This window comes from Eublepharis macularius, chromosome 7, assembly GCF_028583425.1.
Source record: "Eublepharis macularius isolate TG4126 chromosome 7, MPM_Emac_v1.0, whole genome shotgun sequence".
Lineage (NCBI taxonomy): Eukaryota > Metazoa > Chordata > Lepidosauria > Squamata > Eublepharidae > Eublepharis > Eublepharis macularius.
The window spans coordinates 91671367-91696885 of NC_072796.1; the positions used below are offsets into that span (position 1 = coordinate 91671367).

The 25519-nt window shown below is 48.7% G+C and overlaps 1 protein-coding gene across 1 annotated transcript in view; it reads left to right on the forward strand.

Annotated features, from left to right (window-relative positions):
• Positions 1 to 25519, forward strand: part of CLVS1 (clavesin 1) — a 74928-nt gene that overhangs the window by 15298 nt on the left and 34111 nt on the right. The window contains 1 exon segment of the mRNA XM_054985657.1: positions 3998 to 4172. Within this exon segment, the coding sequence (XP_054841632.1) occupies positions 3998 to 4172 (175 nt within the window).

Consider the following 25519-nt stretch of genomic DNA (forward strand, 5'->3'; position numbering starts at 1 on the left):
GATGTGCCTTGAACCAGTTTATCGTACCTCATGGATTGGACCCAAAGGGTTGCTATCCTCAGTATGGGAGTTCTCTTGTGGGTATAACATAAATAATTTAATAAAAACATATAAACACACAAACATAACAACACAATAAGGGAGGAAGTCCAGCACCAATAACAGTTACTTAGTGCATGCCTAACAAAACAAAAAAGTCTTCACCCACTTTCAGGGTAGGGGGTTCTAAAGTTTTGGCATCATGACCAAGAATGCCCTTTCTTGGGTTGCCAGCCCTCTAGCCTCAGATGACATGAATACCCAAAGCAGAATCTCTGAAGATGACTAAAGTAGACAGGTAGGTTCATATGGGAGAAAGCTGCCCTTAAGGTATACTAGCTTCAAAGCATATAGGTCAATACCAGCACCTTGAATTGGGCACAGAAGCAAATTGGGAGACAGTGTAGATGTAACAAGACTGGAGAAGTATAGTTCATATGACTCACTCTAGTCAACACTCTAGTTCCAGCATTCTATAACAAACATGTAGCATCCAAGCAGCCTTCAGGGGCCCCATGTAGAGTGCATTGTAGTAGTCTAATCTAGATGTTAGCAGGGCATGTACTACAGTGGCAAAATCTTCCTCATTAAGGAAGGGCCACTGTTGGCTCAGTAGCTGAAGCTGGTGGAAGGTACCCCTGGCCACTGCTGCCACCTGTTTGTCCAACAGTCCCTGCAGTCCCCTGCCTTTCTCCACAACGGGGATCCCAAGTGGCTTACATCATTCCCCTCTCCATTTTATCCTTACAACAACCCTGTGAGGCAGATTAGGCTGAGTGAAAGTGACTGGCCCAAAGTCGCTCAGAGAGTTTCCAAGTGGGGATTCAATCCTGGGACTTCCAGATCCTAATCTGAAACTCTAACCACAATATCACACTGGCTTTTGTCAAGTCACTACTGTTGAACACTAGCAAGTAGCCAGCCTGTATGAATAATGCACGTCACAATGTAGCGAGTCACCCAGTGACGTAATAGCAACAAGAACAAGAACAACTGTGGTTGTATACTGCTCTTCTAGACAGATAAGTGCCCCACTTAGAGTGGTGAACAAGGTCAGTGTTATTATTATTCCTGCAATACAGCTGAGGAGCTGGGGCTGAGAGAAGTGGCTTATCCAAGGTCACCTGCAGAGGTCATGGCAGCAGTAGATTCGAACCAGCAGAGTCATGGTTCACAACTCGCCCACTTAATCACTATCTGGTTCTGCAAGTAATCAATCTTCTGAATTTGACTTATTTCTTCTAAACTAGATCAAAGTTACTAGAGATTTATTGTTAATATTCTCTCACACATACACCAAAAAACCCACTTTGTTCTAGTTACAAAACAGTTTGAGATACCAATCTAAACTTCACCCAATGAAATGGTTTCAGCTAACTAAACTTGATTCCAGAATAAAACATGTTGCAGCTGAGACCTACTACATTCGAGATGATGGGTAAACAACAACGGCCATTGTGACTGGTCACTAGAGGTGGCATGAACTGAAATACGAACCAACCAAAGTTCATCTCAAACCGGGCCGGTTCATGGTTTGCAAATCAGTGGTTCACGGGAGCTCATTTCTCATGAACCGTGACTAACTTTAGCCCTGTTCGTTTGGTTTGTATTTTGGTTCATCACTGCGGACAGCCTGGTGCTGATCAATTAGTTTCCTAGGCAACGAGGGGGGGGCTCTCTGCAGACCTTCTGCTGACCTAGAAGTGACATTTTCATAAACTGGTTTGCGAACCAAGGCAAGTTCATGGTTCGTGAAACGTGATAAATCACGAACCGCAGAGTTCGGAATTTTCCCAGTTTGTGTATTTTGTAAATAGACAGTTCATTACAAGAAGCAAAATCAGAATCTATGATTATATTTTCTCTTCATTAGGCTGCCTGCTGGGAGGCTTCCTGCTCTGCTGCTTTTATATCAACTTTCAGTTTAAAACTTTCACTTTCTATTCTATTCTATTCTATTCTATTCTATTCTATTCTATTCTATTCTATTCTATTCTGTTCTGTTCTGTTCTGTTCTGTTCTGTTCTGTTCTGTTCTATTCTATTCTTTATTCTATTGTTATTAGCACTTTCTTCTCCAGTTGAGAAACACTACTGTGATCACGTTAAATTCTCTTTATTCAAACTCTCTCATTGTTATGATTGAATGTATAAATTGAAGGAAAGTGACGTTTCAGATTTGCTGCTGATAGCTCTCATTTGTTGCCTGTAGTGAATCTGGCTATAGATTTGACTTCATTAGAGTTTCCTTTCTGGATTACATTTAGTAATGGTTGCAATCAAACTCAAATGAAAAAATAAACAGCAGAAATGTTTGTAAAATTTGTGGGAAACTATGAAAAATTGACCTGCTTGACTCAACTTCTGTTTAATTTCAGAACAGAAACAATGTTAGTCTGCTGCATCAAAAACATGAGCTCAAAGATTAACAAATTTATTTGACACAGGTATTCATAGGCAAGAGTCTACCTTATCAGTTGACTTTTGTACTTTAAAAGATATTACTGTGTGAGACTGTGGGGTACTCAGGCCCTTGGGCAGACCTCCTCCCATCTTTCCCTTGCTTTTGCCCCTGGGGTCCTGCAGGGCCTCAGACTCAGAGAAGACAGGGGGTTCACAGCACCTTGTTCCTCCTCCTCTTCCCACAGGTATCTCCTGTGCAGGCGAGAAAGAGAGAGCCACCTCCTCTCTTGCCTGCCAGTTTGGTGTGAGACCCAGTTTTTTGCAGTGGTTAATGTTGGGGGAAAGGTTAAAATAGTTTAAATTCAGAGTTGCAATGGATCTTGAATCAATAGAGAGTCAGACACTTCATTTGCTTTTAAGAAAAGTTTACTTCTAAAGGAAAAGGGTGCACAGGGTTGCTACAAAACAAAGAAATCTATCACCTACATCTTGACACTACAAAGTACAAACTAAGTACAGATTTGGACTGAGTTAACATGCCTGTCATGTTGATCTTCTTCTTGACCCTAGAAAAGGAATCACCTGATCAACTGACCAATAGCAGTTTACAAACACTTCTTAGTTTACCGGTTTTGAGTTAGAATAGGCTATTGGCTCTCTGCCAGGTTTCCCTTCCAGGTCAATGCAAACAATAGCACGCTGGGTAAACACATTAACCCCATACTGACTGAATGTCAGACCTTGCAGCCTATATTCCAACAGTTAAGAGTGGCAGGACTCTAGTCTGGAGAACTGGATTTGATTCCCCACTCTTCCACTTGAAGCCAGCTGGGTGACCTTGGGTCAGTCACAGCTCTCTCAGAGCTCTCTCTACCCCACCCAATTTACAGAGTGGTTGTTTTTAGGATAATAACAACACACTGTAAAATGCTCTCAGTGTGGCATTTAGTTGCCCTGAAGGGCGGTATATAAATTAAATGTTGTTGCTGTTGATGATGATGATGCTGTTAGGCTGATGTGGCAAGGCATGCAGGCCCAAAGAACTCCCCTGACCTCTCTGGAGAGAAGGCGTTCTTGGGATAACTTTGACAGTTCTTGACGCTTCTCTCCTGCTGCCCCACTCCCACCTTGGCCACATCAGGCTCTCAGTGGCCACACAGTAGCAGCAGCATTGGAACCTTAAAAGGTTCGTTCCCTTCCATAGACTATCCAGGTGGGCCCATCCCAGTTGTCTATGTGCTATTGGGTAAGTCTAAGGAAGGTCCCTATTCCAGAAAACATAGAAAATGTTTTTCATATACAGATGAGTTAAATATCTACTACAATGAATGAAACAAGAACTTGAAGATTGATTGAAGATTTACAGATTTATAACACATAATGAATTTTCTCACAGAAACATTTGTATACACCTTTGAGATATTTGCTGTCTCTGAAGGACTGCACAGAAATTAATGAACACTTTTTCATGTTTTTTAAAAAATTCACAACATTTATACATTTTCTTGTGATTTGTAGATAACGGTAATCCTTTTTCTCTTTTATTCCTTCTCTAGGAATTCTTTCATAGACATTTTACGGGCTATTCTGTTGTCCTTAGAAGTTCTCATTGAAGACCAAGAGCTTCAGATAAATGGTTTCATTCTAATTATAGACTGGAGTAATTTCTCATTCAAGCAAGCCTCCAAATTAACGCCTTCTATCCTCAAACTGGCCATTGAAGGTTTACAGGTATGTGGACTGGGGGAAGCACACTTATGTGACCCTGAATTATACGATTTTAGTGCTTAATGGAAAAATTACATTTCATTCATTATGCAAAGAAGAGAAAATCAGCCAGAGAAACTTTCGAATATCATGCAGCTGTAATAAACTTAAAACACCAGACATTTGACTATTGCTTTTGTTTAGATTCTGAGCTGTTCTTAAAACAAAGATGTACTACTTACCATAGCCGTTAAGAATAATGTTTAGAGATTTGAGGTTTAATCCACAAGAGACTTCCTGAGTATTAAAAATCTGTGACATCTGCCTGATGGAGGCACATGTCACACACATGTGGCATCTCTATAAATGTGCTACGTGGTGGAGGAAGGGGGATGCAGGGAAATTTTGCTTTGCGAGAAGATCCTGCACTTGGGATCAAAGCCAGAGCCGAAAAACAAATGAGCTGTAGTCACATAACTGTAACATTTCACCTCTTTTGTGTTGATCACCATTGCTATATTCATATCAGAGCCACTTTGTTAATTTGTTTGATCAGAAACTATTTAAACTACTTATCAGGCAAATACAGTTTATATTCCACAGTGATACTTGTGTAAATGCTGTTTTGTGCTTACTGAAGATATTCTATAAACGTGTTCTTAGCTTTGAAAAGGCTTAGGCATTCTGTAGAGATGGGTATGAACTGGGAAAATGCTGAACATTTCACGAACCATGAACCACTACGAACCTTCCCCCGGTTAGCAAACCAGTTCATTTGGTTTGTGAAAACGTCACTTCCGGGGCAGCAGAAGATCTACAGGTTGGGGGTATGCATTTTTGGTTTGCCCCTTTCAAAAGCCAACCGCTTTTCAGCTGATAGGAGGAGGATCCCCCATCAGTTGAAAAAAGCTGCTGGTGATGAACTGAAAAACAAACTAAATGAACCTGCCTAAAGCTCGTTGCAGTTTGTCAGAAATGGGCTCTGATGAACCACCAGTTCATGAAGCATGTACTGGCTTGGTTTGTGATGAACTTTGGTTCATATTTCAGTTCATGCCCATCTCTAGTATTCTGAGATATTTGTTCTTTAAATTGCCAATATTTGGCTGTATTTTTGAAGCCTGCTCCATTGAACACTTAGTTTAAAGTGGTAGTGGAGAGCATTTTGATACTGACTGAAACAATGTCAGCTCAACATATCCCCCAAACATTTGAGCCATTTGTTTCCAGCAGCTGGTAATGCAGGGTAGACTAGTGAGCTCTCTCTGAGCTGTCACTCAAAGAGATCTTTGCAAGGAAACCTAGTCTTTCTGAGTAAAATAAAAAGCAAGACTTTACTTACAGTAAGAGAGAGACTTTGTTGTTATTTGCTCACTGGTCCATAGAATCTATATGGAATGAGGAATAATAAAAGTTTTCTGGCAATAAACTGGCTTTTGTTTCTTGTAGATTGCAATTAACTAGTAAAGTATTCATGCATTTGGCAGGAAAGTGGCAACAGCTGATAGTGATATGTTATTGATGTTCCTTAAGTCTAATGGAAAGTTTAGGATTGTCACGTCTTTCTAACATAAGGGCTACAGTCTAGCACAGTGATAAGATCACTTAAGCCGATTGCCTTAACAATACTTAATTTTGGATGGATTGTGTCCATTATAGTTTAATAAACATTTTGTGAAGTTGTTTATAAGGTGTTTGAGATGTTAAAATACTATATTTCCATATCCCACACTCCAGGAGCTTCAGACAGTGATTCTCATTCACAAAGCACTTCTATGAATGTGGCTTGAGGGAACACTACCTCAGAAATCCCAGTCCATAAGCCATCCTGTGGTTTATCTAATGTGAGCAACAGCACTCTGTCAAAGCCATGCCCATTGCTTCTGGGAATTGGAAATGAGAATGGTATTTTCTAAGATATTTTGGATTGGGAATTAAAGTTCAGGTCTGTGGTTCAGATTTTTCCAATGAGAAATTAAAATCCACAGTTCTATCCCATTTCCAACCACTCTGGATCCCTTAACCTCTTGTAAGCTGAAAATGCAACTGGTGGCTACCTAGTAACACTGGAATATCCAGGTTTAAGTCAAGGTGCTCCTCTGTGGAATTCTTTGTAACTCAGAAGGGCAGGGTTGAGATACCATTTTGTTTACTTGCTCAAAGTATCATCCGTTGCTGTGGGGAGTTTTCATTGGGAATGATACCTGCCTGATTCAGCTGTCACTGTCTGATGGAACTTGGATCCTTGTTGCCTGTTGTTAGACTCGTACCAAAGGCCATTCATTCTGTCTGAGGTTCTTTTCAGCATCTCATGGACTTATGTCTTTATCAGAAAGGGGGCGTGCAAAATACTTTGTAGTCTCTCTCTTACCATTCTCCACAGTTTTGTGACAAAGTAATTAGTATTATGGGTAATTATTATTCTTATCTTAGATAGAGTAACTGGTCCAGATGGCAATGAGAGAATAATAAAAAAAACCTCAGAATAATTATATAACATCTGTTCAGGATATTTTGCTTGTCTTTGTACTCACCCTGGGAACAGGGCAGTATAAATATAGCGGTCCTAATCTGGGAAAGGTTATGTGGACCTCCACTGTGCTATTAGGACCCCTTTTTCTCCAAGATATGATCAACAAGTGATTTCAATGGGCTTAGACTGGAGTAACTCTGTTTAGGATTGTAATGTAAGAGTCAATAGTGCTGGTTACTTGCCAATGGGAAGGATGTATCTTGGTCAATAATGTTACCTGCTTTACCATTCATCGACCTAAGATAATAGTATTAGAAGTGACAGCACTGGTCTTCTGTTTGGTAGTGATCTTCAAATGCAGAATGCAGGGGCTCCACACTTATACAAACCTTTGCATCTGACAATGGATCTGATCCACATATAGAAATTTGTTTCTACATGTCACTTTTCAATGCTTGATCGCAGGTAGAAAGAAGGTATACTTGTTCACTCAATAAATCTAAACATGTTCACACAAAGAGATGGCCAATTTACTCTTCATTTCCAGCCGATGTATTGTAAAATTCTCCTTGACTATTTGGTGAGGTAATACAGAGTTTAGCTAGGTCTACAGGCTCATGATTGTCCTCTGAATGTATTTTTAGTATATTATATTTATAATGGCTGCATACCCTTCTATAATGAGGACAAGGTGGATTCCACATGTTTCACTCTTCCACAATCGCTGCAAATAAATATTGTCTGCATTTGTACAATGTCATTTGAATTAGGACATAAAGGGTTGATGTGCATATTCAAGTACATCATTGATATCTCTGACTACTGAACACTTTATGACTGGCACCAAGTATGTGAAAAGCTTTGCATTTGAGATCCTGCCTGCTCTAAGCCATTGCTTATTTTTTAAATCATAAACTTGATTATGGGAGCATCAGTCTGGGTATCTAACAGCACAATCCTAAGAAGGGCAGAGGAAGTGAACAGGAACCGAACTAAGGCTTGCGACCGCGCATCTAGCCCGTACGCCCGCGTAAGTGGCCCTCCGCCCGCGCTGGGACGCGGCGCTGGCCCGCCGGCGGGCCAGCACCGGTGCAAGCCACAGGCGCCCGGGCGGCGGCACAGGAGTGGCGTAGAGCCCTACGCCGACGCAGGGGGGGCGGGGAGCAAGGCGGGGTCGGAGTTAGTCCGCTCCCTAAGCTCCTCCAGAAGCGGGAATGCCCACAGTGGTGCAAAAAAGCTACGCCACGGAAAAAGAAGGCGTAGCCCATAGGCGTCCATGGAACGGCGAAAAATCAGCCCCCTCTCTGAGCGCCCCGCCCCTATGGCCCAAAGGAGCATAGGATGAGAACTATCCCGGGGACCAATCAGCGTGCGCGCCCGGCGTGGACGAGCCCCCCTCTCTGCACCCAATCACCTGCGACCGCGCCCTACAAAACATCCGGCCAGCGCCGCCCAAACCCCCAGGTAAGTGAGCACTCGGCCGGAGGCTCTGCCCGTCTGCTGAGTGGCATTGCCCCTTTGAAAACTGAAACGGGCTGAGGGCATTCACGTTGGCAGGCGCAGAATGCACTCGGGGGACTTTGCGAAAAACTGGGGGAACTTCACATAAAGGGGAAGAGGTGCAAATGTCTGCCTAACTCTCTTTCTACGTGATAGAAAGAATGACTCAACAGCTAACTGGACTCATGCATGCTAGTTGCTTCTAACTAAGCACAAACAAACTAACCCTTCCGTGGCAGAAGGGAATGACACTTTGCAAATTAACCGCATGCTCTCCCGTTTCCTTGCAGGTGCCCTGACTCTGGCGCTCCCACCTGGTGATGACCGACGGAGCGCTGACAGGTGAGGAGGAGGGGGGGCATTCCGCAGATTAGTGCAAACCGCCCATTCACCTGAACCCACCCGCTCACTTGCCGCTTTGGGTGAGGCCCAGCAGGGGTGGGGGGCAACCATGGCCGCCCTGGCTGCCTCAGAGGCAGGCGCCTCGAAAACCACATGTGGCCAGGTGTTTGTTGTGACCAGCTCATTCCCTCCCATAAAGGTAAAGGCTTCCCAAGGCTGAGTGCATCCTCGCCAGACCGTCAGGCATCAGCTGCTGCCCTCGACCATGTGCAACCCCCCCCTGATGGCGGAGTGTGGGGCTTGCCTTGCCAGTGGAACGAAACTGAAACAAAGCAGGGAAACCCCGGATAGTCCTGTTGCCAGTGGAACGAGGCAAAGCCCACACGTGTCTTTTTCCCCCACAGGCACGTCCAGGGCATGGCTGCTCCCCCGCGCCCCGCCCTCCCCAAACATCTCTGACGGACGGTTGGCTGCAGCCCAGGAAGCACCGTTGCGCCGCGGCCTGCATCCCAGCCCCGCCCCTCCGAGCGGGAAGGAGGGCTGTGTGGAATGCTCCGGCTCCCTCGCCAGCCTAAACGCAAGCCCGCTCTTTCCAGTGCAATAAAACGAGATGTACAACAACTGTCTTCTGTGTCTGCGAGTCTGACTTCATCCTCTGCCCCTCCCCCAACACTCCCGTCACATCTCCCCACCTGCACATTGCCACAAATGTATCCGACACACCCCGTCTTGCCTCCCCGCCCCCTCCCTCCCTCCTCCTCCCCCCCTCCTCCTCTGTATTTGACCAGTGTCTGTACCACCCATCTGCCGAAGAGAACTTGATTCTCAGAAGCCTGTGCCACAATAAAATTGGATAGTTGTAAAGGTGCTACGGGACCCTTTTTGAATTCGCTACCACAGGCTAACACGGCTAACCCCCCTGTATCTATGGCCAGGTAGAGTGTTGGGGCGGGGCATGTGAGCGGGGAGGGGGATCAATCCCCGGTGGGGAGAGTAGCTGGCACACGATAAGCCAGGGAGAGGGTGGTGCGAGCTGCCGCTGCAAGGGGGCGGGAGATGGCAGGGCAAATGGTCCGCTCGCTGGAACCCTAGCCCCCACCAATGGAGAATCCAGGGTGGTGGCAGCTGGATGCCATATCCCGGGCAGGAGGTCTCGCGCGCCTGGGGAGGGTCGCCCCCATCGCAGCCGCAGCCCCAGCAACACAGTCCCATGAGCGGCCGCCTCCCAGAGTGGGTCCAGCCCCTCGGGCGTCTGCAGCAGACCCATTGGTCATTCCAACACCTTCCACCCCAGGGCGTCCTGCCTCACATCCAATCCCGTGGAGCAGTTGCCAGCCTCCCACGCCAACAGGCCATGGTTGTTGGGAGGGGTGGGGTGTGCCTCTCAAGTCCGTGCCGAAGCCCTGCTCGGGCGGCTCGTCGCCATCCTCGACCCTCCGGCCCCACCCGCTGCAGCAGCTCCACCCGCCCCAGAGGCACCCCTCCCTCGGGCCCAGTTGCGTGCGAGAGGCCGGGCCCGTGGACGGCCAAGGGGGTCCGGCCGCCGGCCTCCCCGGTGACCGCCGCTGCCGCCTTGGGGGTGGGGTGGGGTGTTTTGCTGCACAGGCGGCTCTCCTACACGCCTCCCCTTCCTCACGTCTGCTGGGGGAGGTGGGATGATATAATAATAAAGGCTGATTTCTGTGCAATGGGTGTCTGTGTTCTTTGCCTTGGGATGGGGACGAGGGGGCAGGCCCGCTGTGTCTGCCTCTTGGTGGCGGCCTCAGGCCAGCCCTCCCCTTCGGCGCCACTTGGGGGCTGTCCCCTGCTGCCAGAGACTGGCTGCTGCCCTGGATTCCTCATGGCAGGGCGCCTGCCAGTCCCATGCCAACCTCTCTGGACGCGGCCACCACGGACTTGGTGCTACATTGGGCAAACGGGGGAAAGGCTTCTCAGACTACGCCCACCCCTCTCCTTCCCGACTGCGAGCCCCGCCCGACACACGAGCCGAGGCAGTCTGCCGGCATGGGGGCGGTTTGCCTGCTGCTCTGGGGCCTGGCCGGGATCGCGTGCTGCCCATAGGCTGCGCCTTTCCTGGCCCCTCCCCCTGACGCTTGTCAGGAACAGCGCCCTTTGGCTGCGCCTGGCGGCGGCCGTGCATCAGACCCGCCCACAACACTTTCTGGTTCTCCAAAATTGCATCTCTGCGCCGCTGCGGGCGCCGCTGCGGCCACACTTTGCTGGCACAGGATCCGGCCCGGCGGCGCCGCCACACCACCAGTGCAGCCGCGTCGGCGTTGGGGCCGGCCATAGGATTGCGCTGTAAGCAACAGGGGAATACTCTTTTCACAGGTTATGTTCCCCACTTCGATGCTGTTAAGAAACTATGTTTTCCTCGTTTCCCCATGGCATTGTTGTACATTTGTTCACAGAGCATGGTTTTCCCAACTTTTCTCAAACCTGCTTTGCTGCAAAGTTTTTGGAAGGACTGGATGGCTGCTGTGTAGGTGAAAAAAATTGGATTTTCGTACCCCCATGGAAGCCATCTTTGCTCCTCCCATCTCTGCTGCAGCCATTTCCTTCCCTAGCTACCGGGGGGGGGGAATTTTCTAAAAAAATAGAAATTAAATGTTATACCTATGCAATGTTATAACAATCTGTGTTAACAGGTTCTCTAAATACCCAGATCTCATTTTTTAAAAGGAAATTTCTTGCTTCTTCCATTGTGGATATATAAGGGAAAATGTATTTCCTATATGCTCAAATACTCTGAAAGAGCTTTTGGTGCCCAGCTGAAAGGGAGGCACATTTCATATATACGTTTTCTGTGCACCCTCTTTCATGGCAATTTCACACCCTTTTGTGAAAAAGTGTGAAACAGTAGGAAAGAATGTAAGTGTACGGAAGATGGTTTCTGCCCAGGGAATGGGCTTGTATGATTTCCCCTTTTCAGGTACAGCTGCACATACAGCACAACTGCAATGCGGCTGCCACATGTCAACTTGCCTGTAATTTCCCCAGCAGTGGCCCTCTCCTCTACCCCAGGCTGTTTTTTTTTAATTAATAATCAGCAGCTCAATATTGTTATATCTATGTAATGTAACAATCTGTGTTACAGGTTCTTTAATTTTCTAGCTTTCATTTTTAAAACTTACATCTCTAGTCTCTTTCATTGTGGAAATATGCCTTTCTTTTACTAATGTAAGCCTGCATACAGTTAAGGAACAAGCCTTCCAAAGGATGTGATTTCTGGTTGGGCACCTTGGCACCTCTTATTTATTTAATTGACCACTGCACAACTAATTCTAATGAAATGCTTCCATGTATATATATTCACAACAATTATTCAATGAACCATCTGGAAGCAAGATGTGCTATCATTATTGGCTCTGTGAAGTATCAGGTGTGGGTAAGAGATAATTTGTGCTGGTGCACTAAATAAGCATTTTAGCTGTGGTGGAACATTCAGACAATTGTTCTACCTCTTCCATGTTTGGTTTGGATTAACATAATGTTGCTGGAAACTGATAAAGGTTTTTTATGATACAGTGGTTATGTAGAGGATGCTTACACAACTAACCTCCCGGTGGCAGCTGCTCTAAGTGGTGAACTTAAGCAATCGTACTGTTATGTGGATCAGACCCTATGTGGTTTGAATCCATGCTGCCACAAAACTTGCTTCAGAGGAGGCATACCCAGAACAGTGAACATCAGGTGGAGGATTCTCAGATTTTGCTCTTGTGCGTTCTGATTGTAAAACTTCTAATTGCTAATACTATCAAGAAAGTCTCTGAAGAGGTGACGTGAAAGTTTTAAATGACATTGTTTTGCTCAAACTGCAAAAAGTTTTGCTTTCTTCATATGATGCAGTCATATGAATAATACAGAGTAGATTGTTGCATGTTCAGTGTTCAAAGGGCTTCACGCACATTATCTTGGTATAATCCTTTCAACTGGCTTGTAAATTACATACATATGTGCCGTCATCACAATCTACTTATAGTGACCTCAGCAAGGGGCTTTGAAGGCAAGTGAGAAGCAGAGGTGGTTTGCAACCCCAACCGGAATGAAGAGGCAGACACAGGCTTGGATTAAAGGGCCGTTTATTAACAAGACCATAACTTAACAAGGCAAGGGCCAACTAGGCGGTGCAGGTCAAGCCCTGGGGTCAACACCTGGACCTCCGCCTTGACCTGCCTGGGCGAGCCCCATTGCCCCGGGTATAGGCCATTCCATGAATGGCTGCAACCCGGCCAGCCAGGCAATGGATCCCCCCATCAAGCACCTAATGCCGCAGCCGTCCAGCATGAGGGGAGGCCTTGTATTTGGGGATCCCCGCAGGATTCTGCCAGTGGTACGGTAGCCGTCAACAAGCATACCGCCATAAATGGCAGACCCTGTTCCCCACACTTGGGGAAACGCCACTGGGAGCTCACCATCCCGCACCCTATTCCCAAAATCTCCTGCCAATAACCAACTACGGAACCACCTCATAAATTCCTCAACCCCACCATTAGTGCAAGGTAGACGAAAAAAACCCTTTTCCCAAAGCCAATCAGAGAAAATGGGCAAAAAATTCCTACCTGGCTCTGAAACAGCAGCCAGCTAATCCTGCACTAAAACAGGGAGAGGTGGGTGGGCAGAACGCGTCCAACTGCGGCCGGGGGAAAACGGCTCCAGGCTCCGCCCCCCCCCGGGCCAAAGCCCCGTATGCCCAGGAGGAGGGGAGCCTGCCTCCTTCCTCCGGCAGGGCTGCAAACAATGACTCCCTGCTTCAAGCTGCAAGCAGCCACAGGGTAAGTCATATTGCAACCCTAACCGGAATGAAGAGGCAGACACAGGCTTGGATTAAAGGGCCGTTTATTAACAAGACCATAACTTAACAAGGCAAGGGCCAACTAAGCAGTGCAGGTCAAGCCCTGGGGTCAACACCTGGACCTCCGCCTTGACCTGCCTGGGCGAGCCCCATCGCCCCAGGTATAGGCCATTCCATGAATGGCTGCAACCCGGCCAGCCAGGCAATGGATCCCCCATCAAGCACCTAATGCCGCAGCCGTCCAGCATGAGGGGAGGCCTTGTATTTGGGGATCCCCGCAGGATTCTGCCAGTGGTACGGTAGCCGTCAACAAGCATACCGCCATAAATGGCAGACCCTGTTCCCCACACTTGGGGAAACGCCACTGGGAGCTCACCATCCCGCACCCTATTCCCAAAATCTCCTGCCAACGCAAGGGCCAAGCCTCGGCTTAGACCCTCGCGCCCCACAGGTGGCCTAAAGCCAACCGGAGCCCTTGCCATAGGTCATCTATGAATAAATCATTGCCCTCCGGCGACATATGTACGCCATCTCCTCTGTAGAGGTGGGCAAATTCGACCCTAATCATGGGGTGTGGCAGGTAAATGCCCAAGCCTTGCCCCAAAGACCTCTTAATGGCATGCTTAGCCTTACGTCGGGCCCTCTCTATCGCCCTAGGATCTAAGGCTCCCCGCCAAACCCGTCTCTGTAGCGTCTCTGACCACATTAGAAGCATGCCCGGCCATCGGCTGCTTATAAAGCTCAGGTCCTCAGCTACCTGCAATGACAGGGCTTTGCCCTGCATCAAACCAAGGTCATTCCCACCCAGGTGAATGACCACAATGTGCAGTGGTGGACCCTTTCGGTCCTGGAACAAGAGGGGCAGCAGGCCCGGCCATCTGAGGCCCCGTCGGCCCTGCCACTCCACCGTGGCCACAGCGCTCAAACCAAGATGGGATCCATGCGGCGTTCTCCTGGCCTGGTAAGCTGCCCAGAACACCATGCTGTGGCCACAAATCAATATCCTCTTCCTCGCATGGCCCGACACGGCACCTGAGGAAAGAGCAATTAGTTCGCCATTTAAAACGGTTGCAGGGGACGGATATAGGACCGAAATGCCCTTGACTGCCACCTGCCCACTCTCTGGATCGCCTGCTGAGGGTATCCCATAGCAGCTGCTGTGGAGGCCGCCCCAATCCGGAAGGAGTGGGTTCTGAATTTTACCCCTGACAAGCCCAACTTCTTAAGAGCCCTCTCAGTCACAGCCCAAAATTGATATTTAGTCAACAGGGCTTGATCTTCGTGGCGGAATAAGACCCCTTGGGCATCCCCACGAAGCGTGACATATTCCCTGAGGGCCTTAACAGGGCATAGCTCCTTCTCAGCGCAGGGGCCTAAGAGCAAGGCGGTCCCCCACTGCCTCTGGTCTGTTTTGGACCTTCTAATTCCAATGCTAACTTTGGCCCCGACAAATTTAATGTCATGGGCGCTCAAGGCCCGGCCAGATGCATCAGCACGTGATGACACCACCAGCTCACTGACACGCAGGGCCCCAAAAAATGCCGTCAATGCAGCAGCATGAAAAAGCTTCTGCTCAAAAACGGATGCACAGACTGCCACCCATGAGATTCCCAGCCCCTTCAGCATCGATGGGGAGATGGGCTGCCTCGGGTCACTTGGTGTCTTTATCTCCCTAGCCCATCCTTCCAGCATCTTCTTAATCCTGAAGTCACCCGTGAATTCAGGAAAGCCATGTGCTTTGCTGGCAAAAGCTAAAGCTGCCAGCTGTCCTCTGATGGACTTCACGGCAAGGCCCCGGCCCCGCTGCACAACACAAAAGTGCAGCAGGTGCCCAGGTGGGATGGGCCACGACTGCTGAAGGCCCGCTGATGCCCTGAATTGGAACAGCTGCCCTACTGCACGGTCGTAGGCACGGCGTGTACTGGGGGCAATGGACAGCTGGATCACTCTATTTACTTCCGCCGTCCAAGCTCCCACAGCTCCTGGGGCATCCTCGCCGGCTGCCTGTTGGCCCAGGGGGCAAGCTGCCAGAATCGTTCCATCTGTTGGCGAGACAAAGCATCTGCCACCCCGTTGTTAACCCCAGGAACGTGTCTGGCCCTAAACAAAATGTTCCTCTGCAAACATTTTAATGTAAAGGCTCTTACCAGCCTCATCACCCTGGGGGATCTAGATGCCATGGTGTTGACCACATGCTCTACACCCAAGTTGTCACACCAAAAGTGGACCGCTTGGTTTTCCAATTGCGATCCCCAAAGCCAAACGGCCACTACCAAGGGAAAGAACTCCAAAAACGTAAGGTCCTTGGACAGTCCCTGGGCTAACCAATCTGCAGGCCATTGGTCAGCACACCAATGCCCCCTGAAAAAGACTCCAAAGCCTGTGGACCCGGAGGCATCAGAGGTGACCTGGAGTTCAGCTTCTAACAGCAGATCCTCCCTCCAGAAGGTCACCCCATTAAAGGTGGCAAGGAATTCCTTCCACACCAATAAGTCCTCCTGCATCCCCTTATTAATTCGCAAGCGATGATGGGGCAACCGCAAGTTCCCCATAGCATCCCCTCCCAGGCGCCACAGCCTTACAGGCAAAGTTTAAATGGCCAACCAATTGCTGTAACTCGAGGAGAGATACCTTGTCTCTACTCAAGCAGTCTTCCAACCTAGTTCTAAGGTCTACCACTTTCTCCAGTGGCAACCTCAAGGTCTGTTGAACTGTGTCCAGCTCAATGCCCAAAAACGTCAGGACAACAGCCAGTCCCTCAGTTTTCTCATGAGCTAAGGGGACCCCTAGTTCCTCCGCGAGCTCCATGAACCGTGCCAGTAGCCTGGCACACTGCCCAGTGCCAGCAGGCCCAGATACCATAAAATCATCTAAATAATGAACGGTGTCTGGGCAGGCACTGCGATGCCGCAACTCCCATTCCAGAAAGGAACTGAAGCGCTCAAAGGCCGAGCAAGATATGGAACACCCCATAGGAAGGGCCCTGTCCATATAGAACTTGCCCTCAAATGCAAAACCCAGAAGATCAAAGTCTTCCAGGTGAACAGGGAGCAGGCGAAAGGCAGACTTGATATCGCACTTTGCCATCTCAGCTCCCACCCCACACCGGCGCACAACCTTGACTGCTTGGTCAAAGGAAGTGTAGTGCACCGAGCAGAGTTCATCGGGGATGCCATCATTCACCGATCTCCCTTTGGGGAAAGACAAGTGGTGAATGAGGAGAAACTCCCCCGGCGCCTTCTTTGGCACCACCCCCAAAGGAGAGACCCTCAGGGACGGGACAGGTGGGGCATCAAAAGGCCCTAATACCCTGCCCTCTGCACACTCCTTTGAAATCTTATAGCGGACTACTTCTTCCATGCCAGCCACTGACCTAAGGTTGGCTGCCATGAAAGGTGTCCTGGGGCCCTGAAAAGGGATTCGGAAACCAAACTTAAAACCTAAAAGTAAATAGTCAGCGTCCCTGCGCCTTGGGTATACTTGCAGCAACTGCTCAAGTACCCTCAGCCTTACTGGGCTGGGCCCCTTTTCCAGGCCCCTGCTGACCGCCGCCACCCCCAAAGCGTTTTCCACCTTGTCTTCCCCTGGGGCAAGCTGTATGTGCATGGGGTCCTACGCACACTGGGCATTCATGCCGAAACTTACAAAACTTCCTGTTGCACACCCCTTTGGACGCAAAGTCCCAGCAGAGCAGCTGTGATTGAACCTGCTGCCCCGCAGAGGTGCGGGAACCAAAACTTGGGGCGGGCCAAATAATCATGTGACCGCTATCGGTCCTATCCCCTGCAGAGGACTTGGCGGGACCCATGACCTGCACCCAGAGCTGAATCTGATCCCAGGGAAGACTTGGGGTCAAGGCCGCACGCATGCGGAACTCCTCATCATAGCGCAGCCAAGCGACCCCTTCGAAATCTGTATACCCCCTGTATATGATATTCATATACTGGAAAAGGGGGAGGGCCCTATGTGGCTGAGCCCTGGCTAAAATCCCAGCGTAGACCAGGAAACTGGGCAGCCAGTGAGCCCAGGACCTGTCAATCCACCGCCTACGGAATTTTTCCTTATCCCTTTCGTCCAGATCCTCCTTATCCTTCTTCTCCAGTTCCCTGAAGAGAAGGGTAAAGACGTCCACATACTCGCCACGGATAATTTTCTCTCGGGTAGCTTGAGTCAAATGATCCCCCAAGGGCAATGCCGAATCCCCCGGGGGCAAGGCACTGTATGGAACAGTGCCATAAGCAGGACCAGTGCCATACACCGGTGGAAAGGTCCCCAACTGAGGGCCATATCCATATGGCCAACCCGCAGCCGCAAACGGCAATCCACCCCCAAACACGGGGGGGGGCTGCTGCTGTGCGCAGGCCGGCAATACCGACGGGCCTGACACAGGCAAACCCGCTGAGGTGGAAGGATAGGAAGGCCAGCCCTGCCCCACAGAGGGATAAACTGGCGGTTGGACTTGCGGTTGAACGGCAACACCCGAGGCTTCCTGGCGGCCAATGGGCCCCCACGGCCAAGAACCTTCCTGCTGGTGCATGGGGGACTTACCATCATCAAAAGGTGGCTCCATCGCTATGGCCACCTGAGCCTCCTCCGCTGTGCCCTCTGGCTTGCCTCCCGCTTCAGTCACCGCCACCAACAGAACCTGGCACATCCAGAGATGATCCCTCAAGGGCAGACAAACGAGACAAGAACTCGTTATAAAAGACCTCCCTAGGCATCTTCTTGGCCACCCGGCCCGGGCGTGCCTGGGCTGATACTGACCTGGCCCCCTGTTCCCTCTCTAACACTGCTATGCGCTCCATGAGCTCTCTCCTGGTCGGACCACTGTCCTCATCATCTGAGGAAGAAATCACTGGGGTTGGCCTCTTGGGTGCACGCCGTTTAGCCGGCTGCTTTCCTTTAGATGGGCTGCTACCCTTCATGGTGGGCATCCTAACCCACTATGTTATAACACCAGAAGGCTGGGTACAAAGCTTAGACTGCAGTACAGCGGCTTACCGCTCCGCACCGCAGGGCACTGCTGTAGCAGTCCCGGCTAGCCCCCAGGTGGCGCGAACCTCAAGCAGAAAGGCTAGAGGTCCTGCAACATCCTAAGCAAGTCACCAGATGGCGCTTATAACCAAGAAGCCCCTGAAAGCCACAGAGCCGCCAGTAGGTGGCGCCAATACAGAGAATTGGCCTCACAAAGGCAATCTAAAATGGCCACCAGGAGGAGGCCAAAACAGGGCCCTATATGGCCATTGTATTAGGCGCTTTGGGACTTGTAAGGGGAAGATGAACTGACCCCTTGAGTATCCCACTCCACACCCCTTCTGTCACACTTTGCACCACCTAAAAACCACCCACAAGAACAGTGGCCGGGAGCTACCTGGAGGGGGGGGAAGGGGGAATTAAAAGAGGGGGGGAACCGCAGCCCACCAACCCTCTAGCCACCCCTGCCCCTCGCCTCCTTAATAGCGTGTATGTGTATCTTGTTTTAACAACTGCACCTCTACCACAGGCGCAGTAAAAAAAGTGGCCGCCAGCACAGAGGACCGCGTTAAAAGCGGCCCTCCGAAGTGGCCGCTCCAGAGCCGAGCGGCGGCCTTCTCACACGGCCGGGTGAATGCGGCCGTCTGAACACTTCCCCGACGCCGTCAGAAGTGGGCCCAAGACACAGCTCCATGAAAGTGCTGCTCAAGCAGCCCATCGCCGGCGAGCCCCGTGGCTCAAAGCAGCACGCTGCCGCTGGGTCCATTAACAAAAGACACGCTTGGAGGAGCAGAGCTGGAAAAACGCTGCTGCTGCCTCCAACAGAACGCGTCCAACTGCGGCCGGGGGAAAGCGGAGCCACCAGAAAACGGCTCCTGGTTCCGCCCCCCGGCCAAAGCCCTGTATGCCCGGGAGGAGGGGAGCCTGCCTCCTTCCTCCGGCAGGGCTGCAAACAATGACTCCCTGCTTCAAGCTACAAGCAGCCGCAGGGTAAGTCATATTGCCATTGCCTTCCTCTGCAGACCCTTTCTTGATGCCCCCCCCTGCAAGTACTGACCTTGCTCAGCTTCTAAGCTCAAACAAGATAAGGCTGTACCATGCCACCTTCCCTGCCCTTGCAAGGTAGGCCAGCATTATTATGCACATTGTAGATGAGGGGGTGGAAGCTGACAGAGACTAGCTTGACTCACTCACCTAGTGAGTTCAAGGTACAAGCAAAATTACAACTGGGGACCTTGCAGATTACAGTTCAGTCTCGTAGCCACTGTGCTCCCGCCAATCAATGAATCTACCCAATAAAGGCAACGTTTCTTGAAGCAAAAGGTTTGGTGTTCTTTGCCTTGTTCACTATCAGAATTATGCAAATATTATTTATAGCAATGTATTAAATATTTACAAGCTTCCTGTCAGGGGACTGTACTTATATGAAATGTATGGTAGTTTGCTTTGCCAAAGGCACATAAAAACATGCTGTTTCACTTATTTTAGTGTTGTACTTTTCATATGCCTTACATGACCTCCTTGTGCTGGATGGTTGTTGCTCCCTTCAAAGAGATTCTCTGTACATAACTGTCAAGACAAAACAGATCATTTGGATGTTAAGATGTTTTTGTTTTCCCTACAAATTGCAATAGATGTAGTTTTAAAACGAAGTTTCCTGTCAAGATGTCAGGCTATGGATGACAGGCTATGGCAGACAGATCCCTGTCCCATTGCAGCAAGAAGTCCAGGCTCTTGGTTAAATGGTTTTATTCAGAAATTAAATCATTTTCATATATATGTCCATAGGATTACTCAGAAGTAAGGTAAGCATCTAAGCAGTAAGCAGGAAATTGACAGGAATGGGAACCTGGGGGGGGAAATTCTCCCTCTTAACACACACATTTGCTCCTTCCCCCTCCCAACAATAAACATGATTTTGGTGGGCACTTTGTGTGAGAACGTCTCGCATAGTTTTACTATCAAGTTGAGTCACTGGAAAGCAAGACCTAGCAATGAACAGGAGTGAGTAGTATACAAGATCATGAGGACTGAAAGTTTCTACAGTTTGTTAGATAACACCTGCAATCATTCTGTGAAAGAATTGAACAGAAGAAACATTTACGGCACTGGTAATAGGATATCAAGATACAGCATGAACCATTGATTTAAACAGCATTCATATTGGCATGGATGGGGCTCAGACATGACACAAGATCTATTAATTTTATATCATAATAGCCACATGGTCCTGACCTTTGGCTACTTAAATCTGGAGGTTGGAGCCATGAACAGACAAGACAAATCTTTTTTTTTTTAAGTTTTAAAACCCCAAAATGACAAAAGAGCATTTGTAGCATTAACCAGATTCCCTCAGTGGCTGTTGCTAGGCTACCATAATATTTTAATCAGTATTCCAGGCTTGGTTTCTGTCCATAAAGGGCAGTGGGAAGGTCAGGGGCCTTTCCAGGGCTGTTTTGGCCTTTGCAAATAGACAAATAGGAGTCAAGCCCAGAAGCAACCACTGAGTGACTTGATACCATAACTTGCATGACTCACCCAAGCCCAGCTGCTTGCTATTGTTCAACAGCAGCACCCCTCCCCCGCCAAGCCAGCACAATGTGGTGGTTAGGGTTTCAAAGTAGAATCTGAGAGACCCAGGTTCAAATCCCCACTCTCCTGTGGAAGCTCTCTGAGTTACTCTGATCCAGACATACTTTCAGCCTAACCTGCCTCTCAGGGTTGAGGATAGGAGAATGATATAACCTGCTCATTGTGTCCTCATTGTGGAGAAAAGTATGATATAAATGAAGTAAGAAAATAATAAATATAGCTGAACATGAGGGGCAGATAAAAAGTAGGATGGTTGGTAAGTGGGAAGGAAAGAAGGGAAGCTGAGGACATAGGAGTTGCCAAGAGAAGAGAAAGAGGAAACAGTGTGGGGAAGGGGATACAGGGAAAAGCAAAGCACCTCCTGCAAGTCCTTGCTCATCCCCCATCATGCAACTGGTCCTGGCTCCACTAGCACCAGGCAACTGGGCCAGAGGGGAGCGGCTGCTGGGGAAGGGGGAAAGGTGAAGAAAGGGGCAACAAGCTCTTAATCAGCTGACTGTTATAAATTTCTCTCCCTCCTTCCATCTCTCTTGCTCTTGATGGCGTCATCCATCTCCTTCTTGCCCCCATCCTTCTCTCCCCTCTACCTCATTTGTACATGCACATCACTTGTCTGTATTTGCCCAACTTCTGTTTCTCTCTCTGTCACTCTCACAGACCAGTAGTAGCCATTTCTCTATTCACTTGTGGTTCTCTTCTCTCCCAGTTCTTTCCAGGCTGATGCATACAGGGATCATGACAAGACTTCACAACCGCAGGCAGAACCATTTTCCCCCATGACTTCAGGCTGTACATACACCTCAATTACTTACCAAGTATTTTTAACATAGTCATTATAAAACAAACAAAAAAGAGGCATGTTTTAACTTTCAGACTACTTTTTCACTAAACTTCTAACCTATACTATAACCTGATCTGTTTTCACACTGGCTATGGAACATCACGCCAAGCTCCTGGAATGACGGCATCTTCCTGGCGTGATTTCACACAAGAACTGCAGCAGAGAACTGCCGTTCTCATGAGAAATCGCGCCAGGAAGACGCTGTCATTCCGGGAGCTTGGTGAGATATTCTGTGGCCGGTAAGCAGTGTGAAAATGGCCCTGCTTACTCTGGAATAATCTATGAAGTTCAACTAGACTACTTTGCAATACCTTACCTTGTGGGGTTTAACCATTGTTATGGTATTCATAGCACCACCCACTGAATCTGACTTGGGTGGCCACACCTCCTCTCTTTTTATACTTCAACGATACAAGATCAGTCCTCAACTTCATTTCCATTTCAATGGGAAACTATTTCATTCCTCCCAAGCTGGAATAAGAGTGTGGGTGAGAGTACTTATAATATGCTTTCTTGCTATAACATTTCCCCAGAGATAAAGATCAAAAAGAAACAGAGAGAGACTAAGTTCTCCAAGAGCATTTGCTATTATCTTCCTGCTGCTGTAGTGATGGAGCCCTGTTCTGCTGCATTATTTTGCATACCAAAAAGGAGGGATTCCTCTTTTTAAAGAGGTGCTTGAGAATGGTTTGCAGTTGCAGGTGACAGCCAGCAGTTGTTCTAACCATGCTTTGAAAAGCAACTGCCAAACTGTTAATTTTTATTGGTGCTGATTTGTGCTATTCTATCAACCTTTTTAGACAATAAGGAATTTGAGTCACAGTAGTAAAACTAAAGAATAACTACTCAGAGGGGAGACTTTTCCTCACTTAGCCCCAAATGGACAACTTCTTAAAACCTTGGGAACCATGGAGGACTCCCCCTTCCTCATGCTTCCTTTGGGCTCCTGAAGTTGTTCTTCCTCATAGGGCCAGCTCAAGCTTTTTGGTCCCCCCTCCCTCAAGCAGGCTGGCTTGCATGACATCCCAGTGAAGTGAGAGTCTCACTACACGAGACAAAATTCAAGTGTATTTTGTAATTTGAGCATAGTTCAAGTATATTTTGTCTCCTGTGATTTGACCCTAAGAGCCAAGCTACGAGTGATGCATGACAGAAGTTGGACATGTGTCAGTTTCCCTCAATGGTTGATGGGAAGTGTAGGCATCCCTTGTAGCTGCCCTGGTCAGCAGCACAAACTCACCCAGCGTCTGCCTCCATCCCTCAACTAGAGACATTCAGTGTTGGGCTGCCGCCCGGCCAGGAACACAACCTCACCCCTCACCACCACCCCTGCAGCTGTGCCCCTTCTGGTCCCCATCCCACTACCACATTTCGGAGGTGGCTGCTGAGGGAGTGCAGGAAGCTATGGCTCAGGCAACACTCCTGGCTCCCGCACCCAGCTGGCTGCAAGCTTGCCCGGCATCTGCCTCCCCCCACCCTCTCCTGGAGTGCAGGAAGCTGGAAGCAAGCTCACCTGGCATCTGCCTCCCCCCCCCTCTCTCTACTGGGCTGAGAGGAACCGGGAGTGCTGCTGGGGCCACAGCTTCCCACGCTCCCTCGGTGGCCACCTCCGAGGTGTGGCAGTGGGGCTTCAGGGGGCAGTGAGGGGTGAACTCATGTTGTGGTCAGGCTGTGCACGACAGCACATGGCTCCAGGAGAGGGTGGGGGGAGGCATGTGCTCCCTCGGCGGCTGCCTCTGAAGTGTGGCGGTGGGATGGGGACTGGATGTGGCCATGGCTGCAGGGGGCAGTGAGGGGTGAGCTTGTGCTGCCAGGGCCTCAGCCCAACACTGCAGGGCTCCAGGAGAAGGGGTGGTGGCAGACACCAGGCAAGTTCATGCTGCTGGCTGAGGCAGCTACAAGTGACACCTACACTTCCCATCAACCATTGAGAGAAACAGACATGTGTCCAACTCCTGTCAGGTGTCACTTGTAGCTTGGCTCTAAAAAGCACCAGAAGCAGCACAGAATGGGAAAGGGGAACTTTCTCCCACCTGGACTTCAGAGTGGACCTGAGCAGCAGCAGCAACGTGGATGGGAGAGGGCTTCTCCCATCCTGGCTACCCCTGTGAGGGAACTCTGGGGTTGAATGGGAGGAGTCTCCTTCTTCCTACCATCCCACCACTCAAGTGCTGGGCAGGCTAGAAGTGAAGGATTTGGGTGAGTGGTCCTAACCTTTTTACTTCCTGCGCCTTCCTGTGCTATTTTTCTTACTGCTGATTCCGTGTGTCTTGAAATAGTTCTCTCACAGCCCTTTTCTGCTAGTGAAAGCACAGGAGGGGGGAGGGAAAGATGATGCTCTTCCTGCCTGCATATGCACTCTGGAGCCAGTTAGTCCCCTCTGCCCCACTATTTTAAAGACAAGTGTTTGGTCACACATTGAATGTGACTTGAGGTGGGGTTTCCCCCAACCCAACTCGTGTTTAACATATCCTTTAATCAGACCATGATGGATATAGAAGACATCTACACAGAATCCAGATGATGGCACAACCAGAGAGCAGGAATATAAAAAGCTCCATGCAGAGCTGAAAAAGAAAGTCAAACCACTGATAACAAGTCAAGTCCTATATGCACAATAAATGATCAAACAATGAAGTACTAGGAGAGAAAATGTTTCTTTGACAAAAGCTGAGCCTGATTCAAACCATCCCCTTCTTTATCAGTCCAAGCAGCTTAACCTACCTGCCTCAGACCTACTCTCTCCCAACTACTGTCCCTGCTCTCTACCAGCCCTACTCAGGCTCCATATCATCAACCGAAAGTTGCTCTGCCCTCCTAGAGCTGTCGTCTCAATGCTGCCTGGACACCTTTTCCTTTCCACCAGCATCTCTCAGCTCCTTGCTGGCTGCAGTCCCCCTGGGCCCAGGTGGGTGTGGTTCCCCAGCTGCCTGGCCCTGTCACAAGATCAGTTAATTCTGAATGCAACAGATCACCATGCCACCTTCCCCCCTCCCCCCATTACTCTATTCTGTATAATGTGTGTGGACTAACCAGAAAGGAAGGAAGGAGCTTTGATTTTTGAGGCTGTGAAATGAAAGGCAAGTGCCACTAGGCCTTCCCTGTCTTCCATTTCATTGCATTTATCCATTTTAAAACAAAGCTGGAGGCTTTTCTCCTCTTTGTGACATTTCAAGAAAAGTTCCTGGGTGCTCATTTTCCTATACTTAGAAAACTGATTGTGCAGACATTGTCCAGATCAAAGCCACACAAACGTCCAAGAAAAAGTTGCTACAAAAGGGGTCTGGACTCTGGATTCCTTTGGTAATATAAGTCAACATGGTAACAATGTATGCTTAAAAGAAAGTTCCTCTTTATATCTCTGTTTTTAAAAAGCAAATTTTTGCTTTTATAGTTCCACTTGCATAAGAAATTTGACCTCTGGCTGCTTGCTGACCTTCGTATTCTCCCCCACTGACCCTTTTGCTGGCCTTTACAGCTTGGCCTTGCCTGTGTATCCGACTTGGAGTGTCCGCCTCTCCCAACTTTCAGCCAGTCTCACTTTTCTTCCCATCAAAAATCATCACTGAATCTTTGACATTTAGGTTGCTTATTTTATGTATTAATGCTAGTATCATCCTTGCTCAGAGCAGAGTCACTCTTTATAATGTCAGGCTTCTTAGAACTTTCAGGCTATCTTGTTTTCCATGTTCATCAAAATCTTGCTTTTTACCATATTGCCTTCTCCAGACTCTGCCTGCAAATCAGCATCCCACTGGCTTCTCCTCCTTCCTCATGACAACTAACATCAGTTGTTTGCCCAGTTTCAAATAATATAGTTATGGAGAATAGAATGTCTTTTTTCAAAACTCACT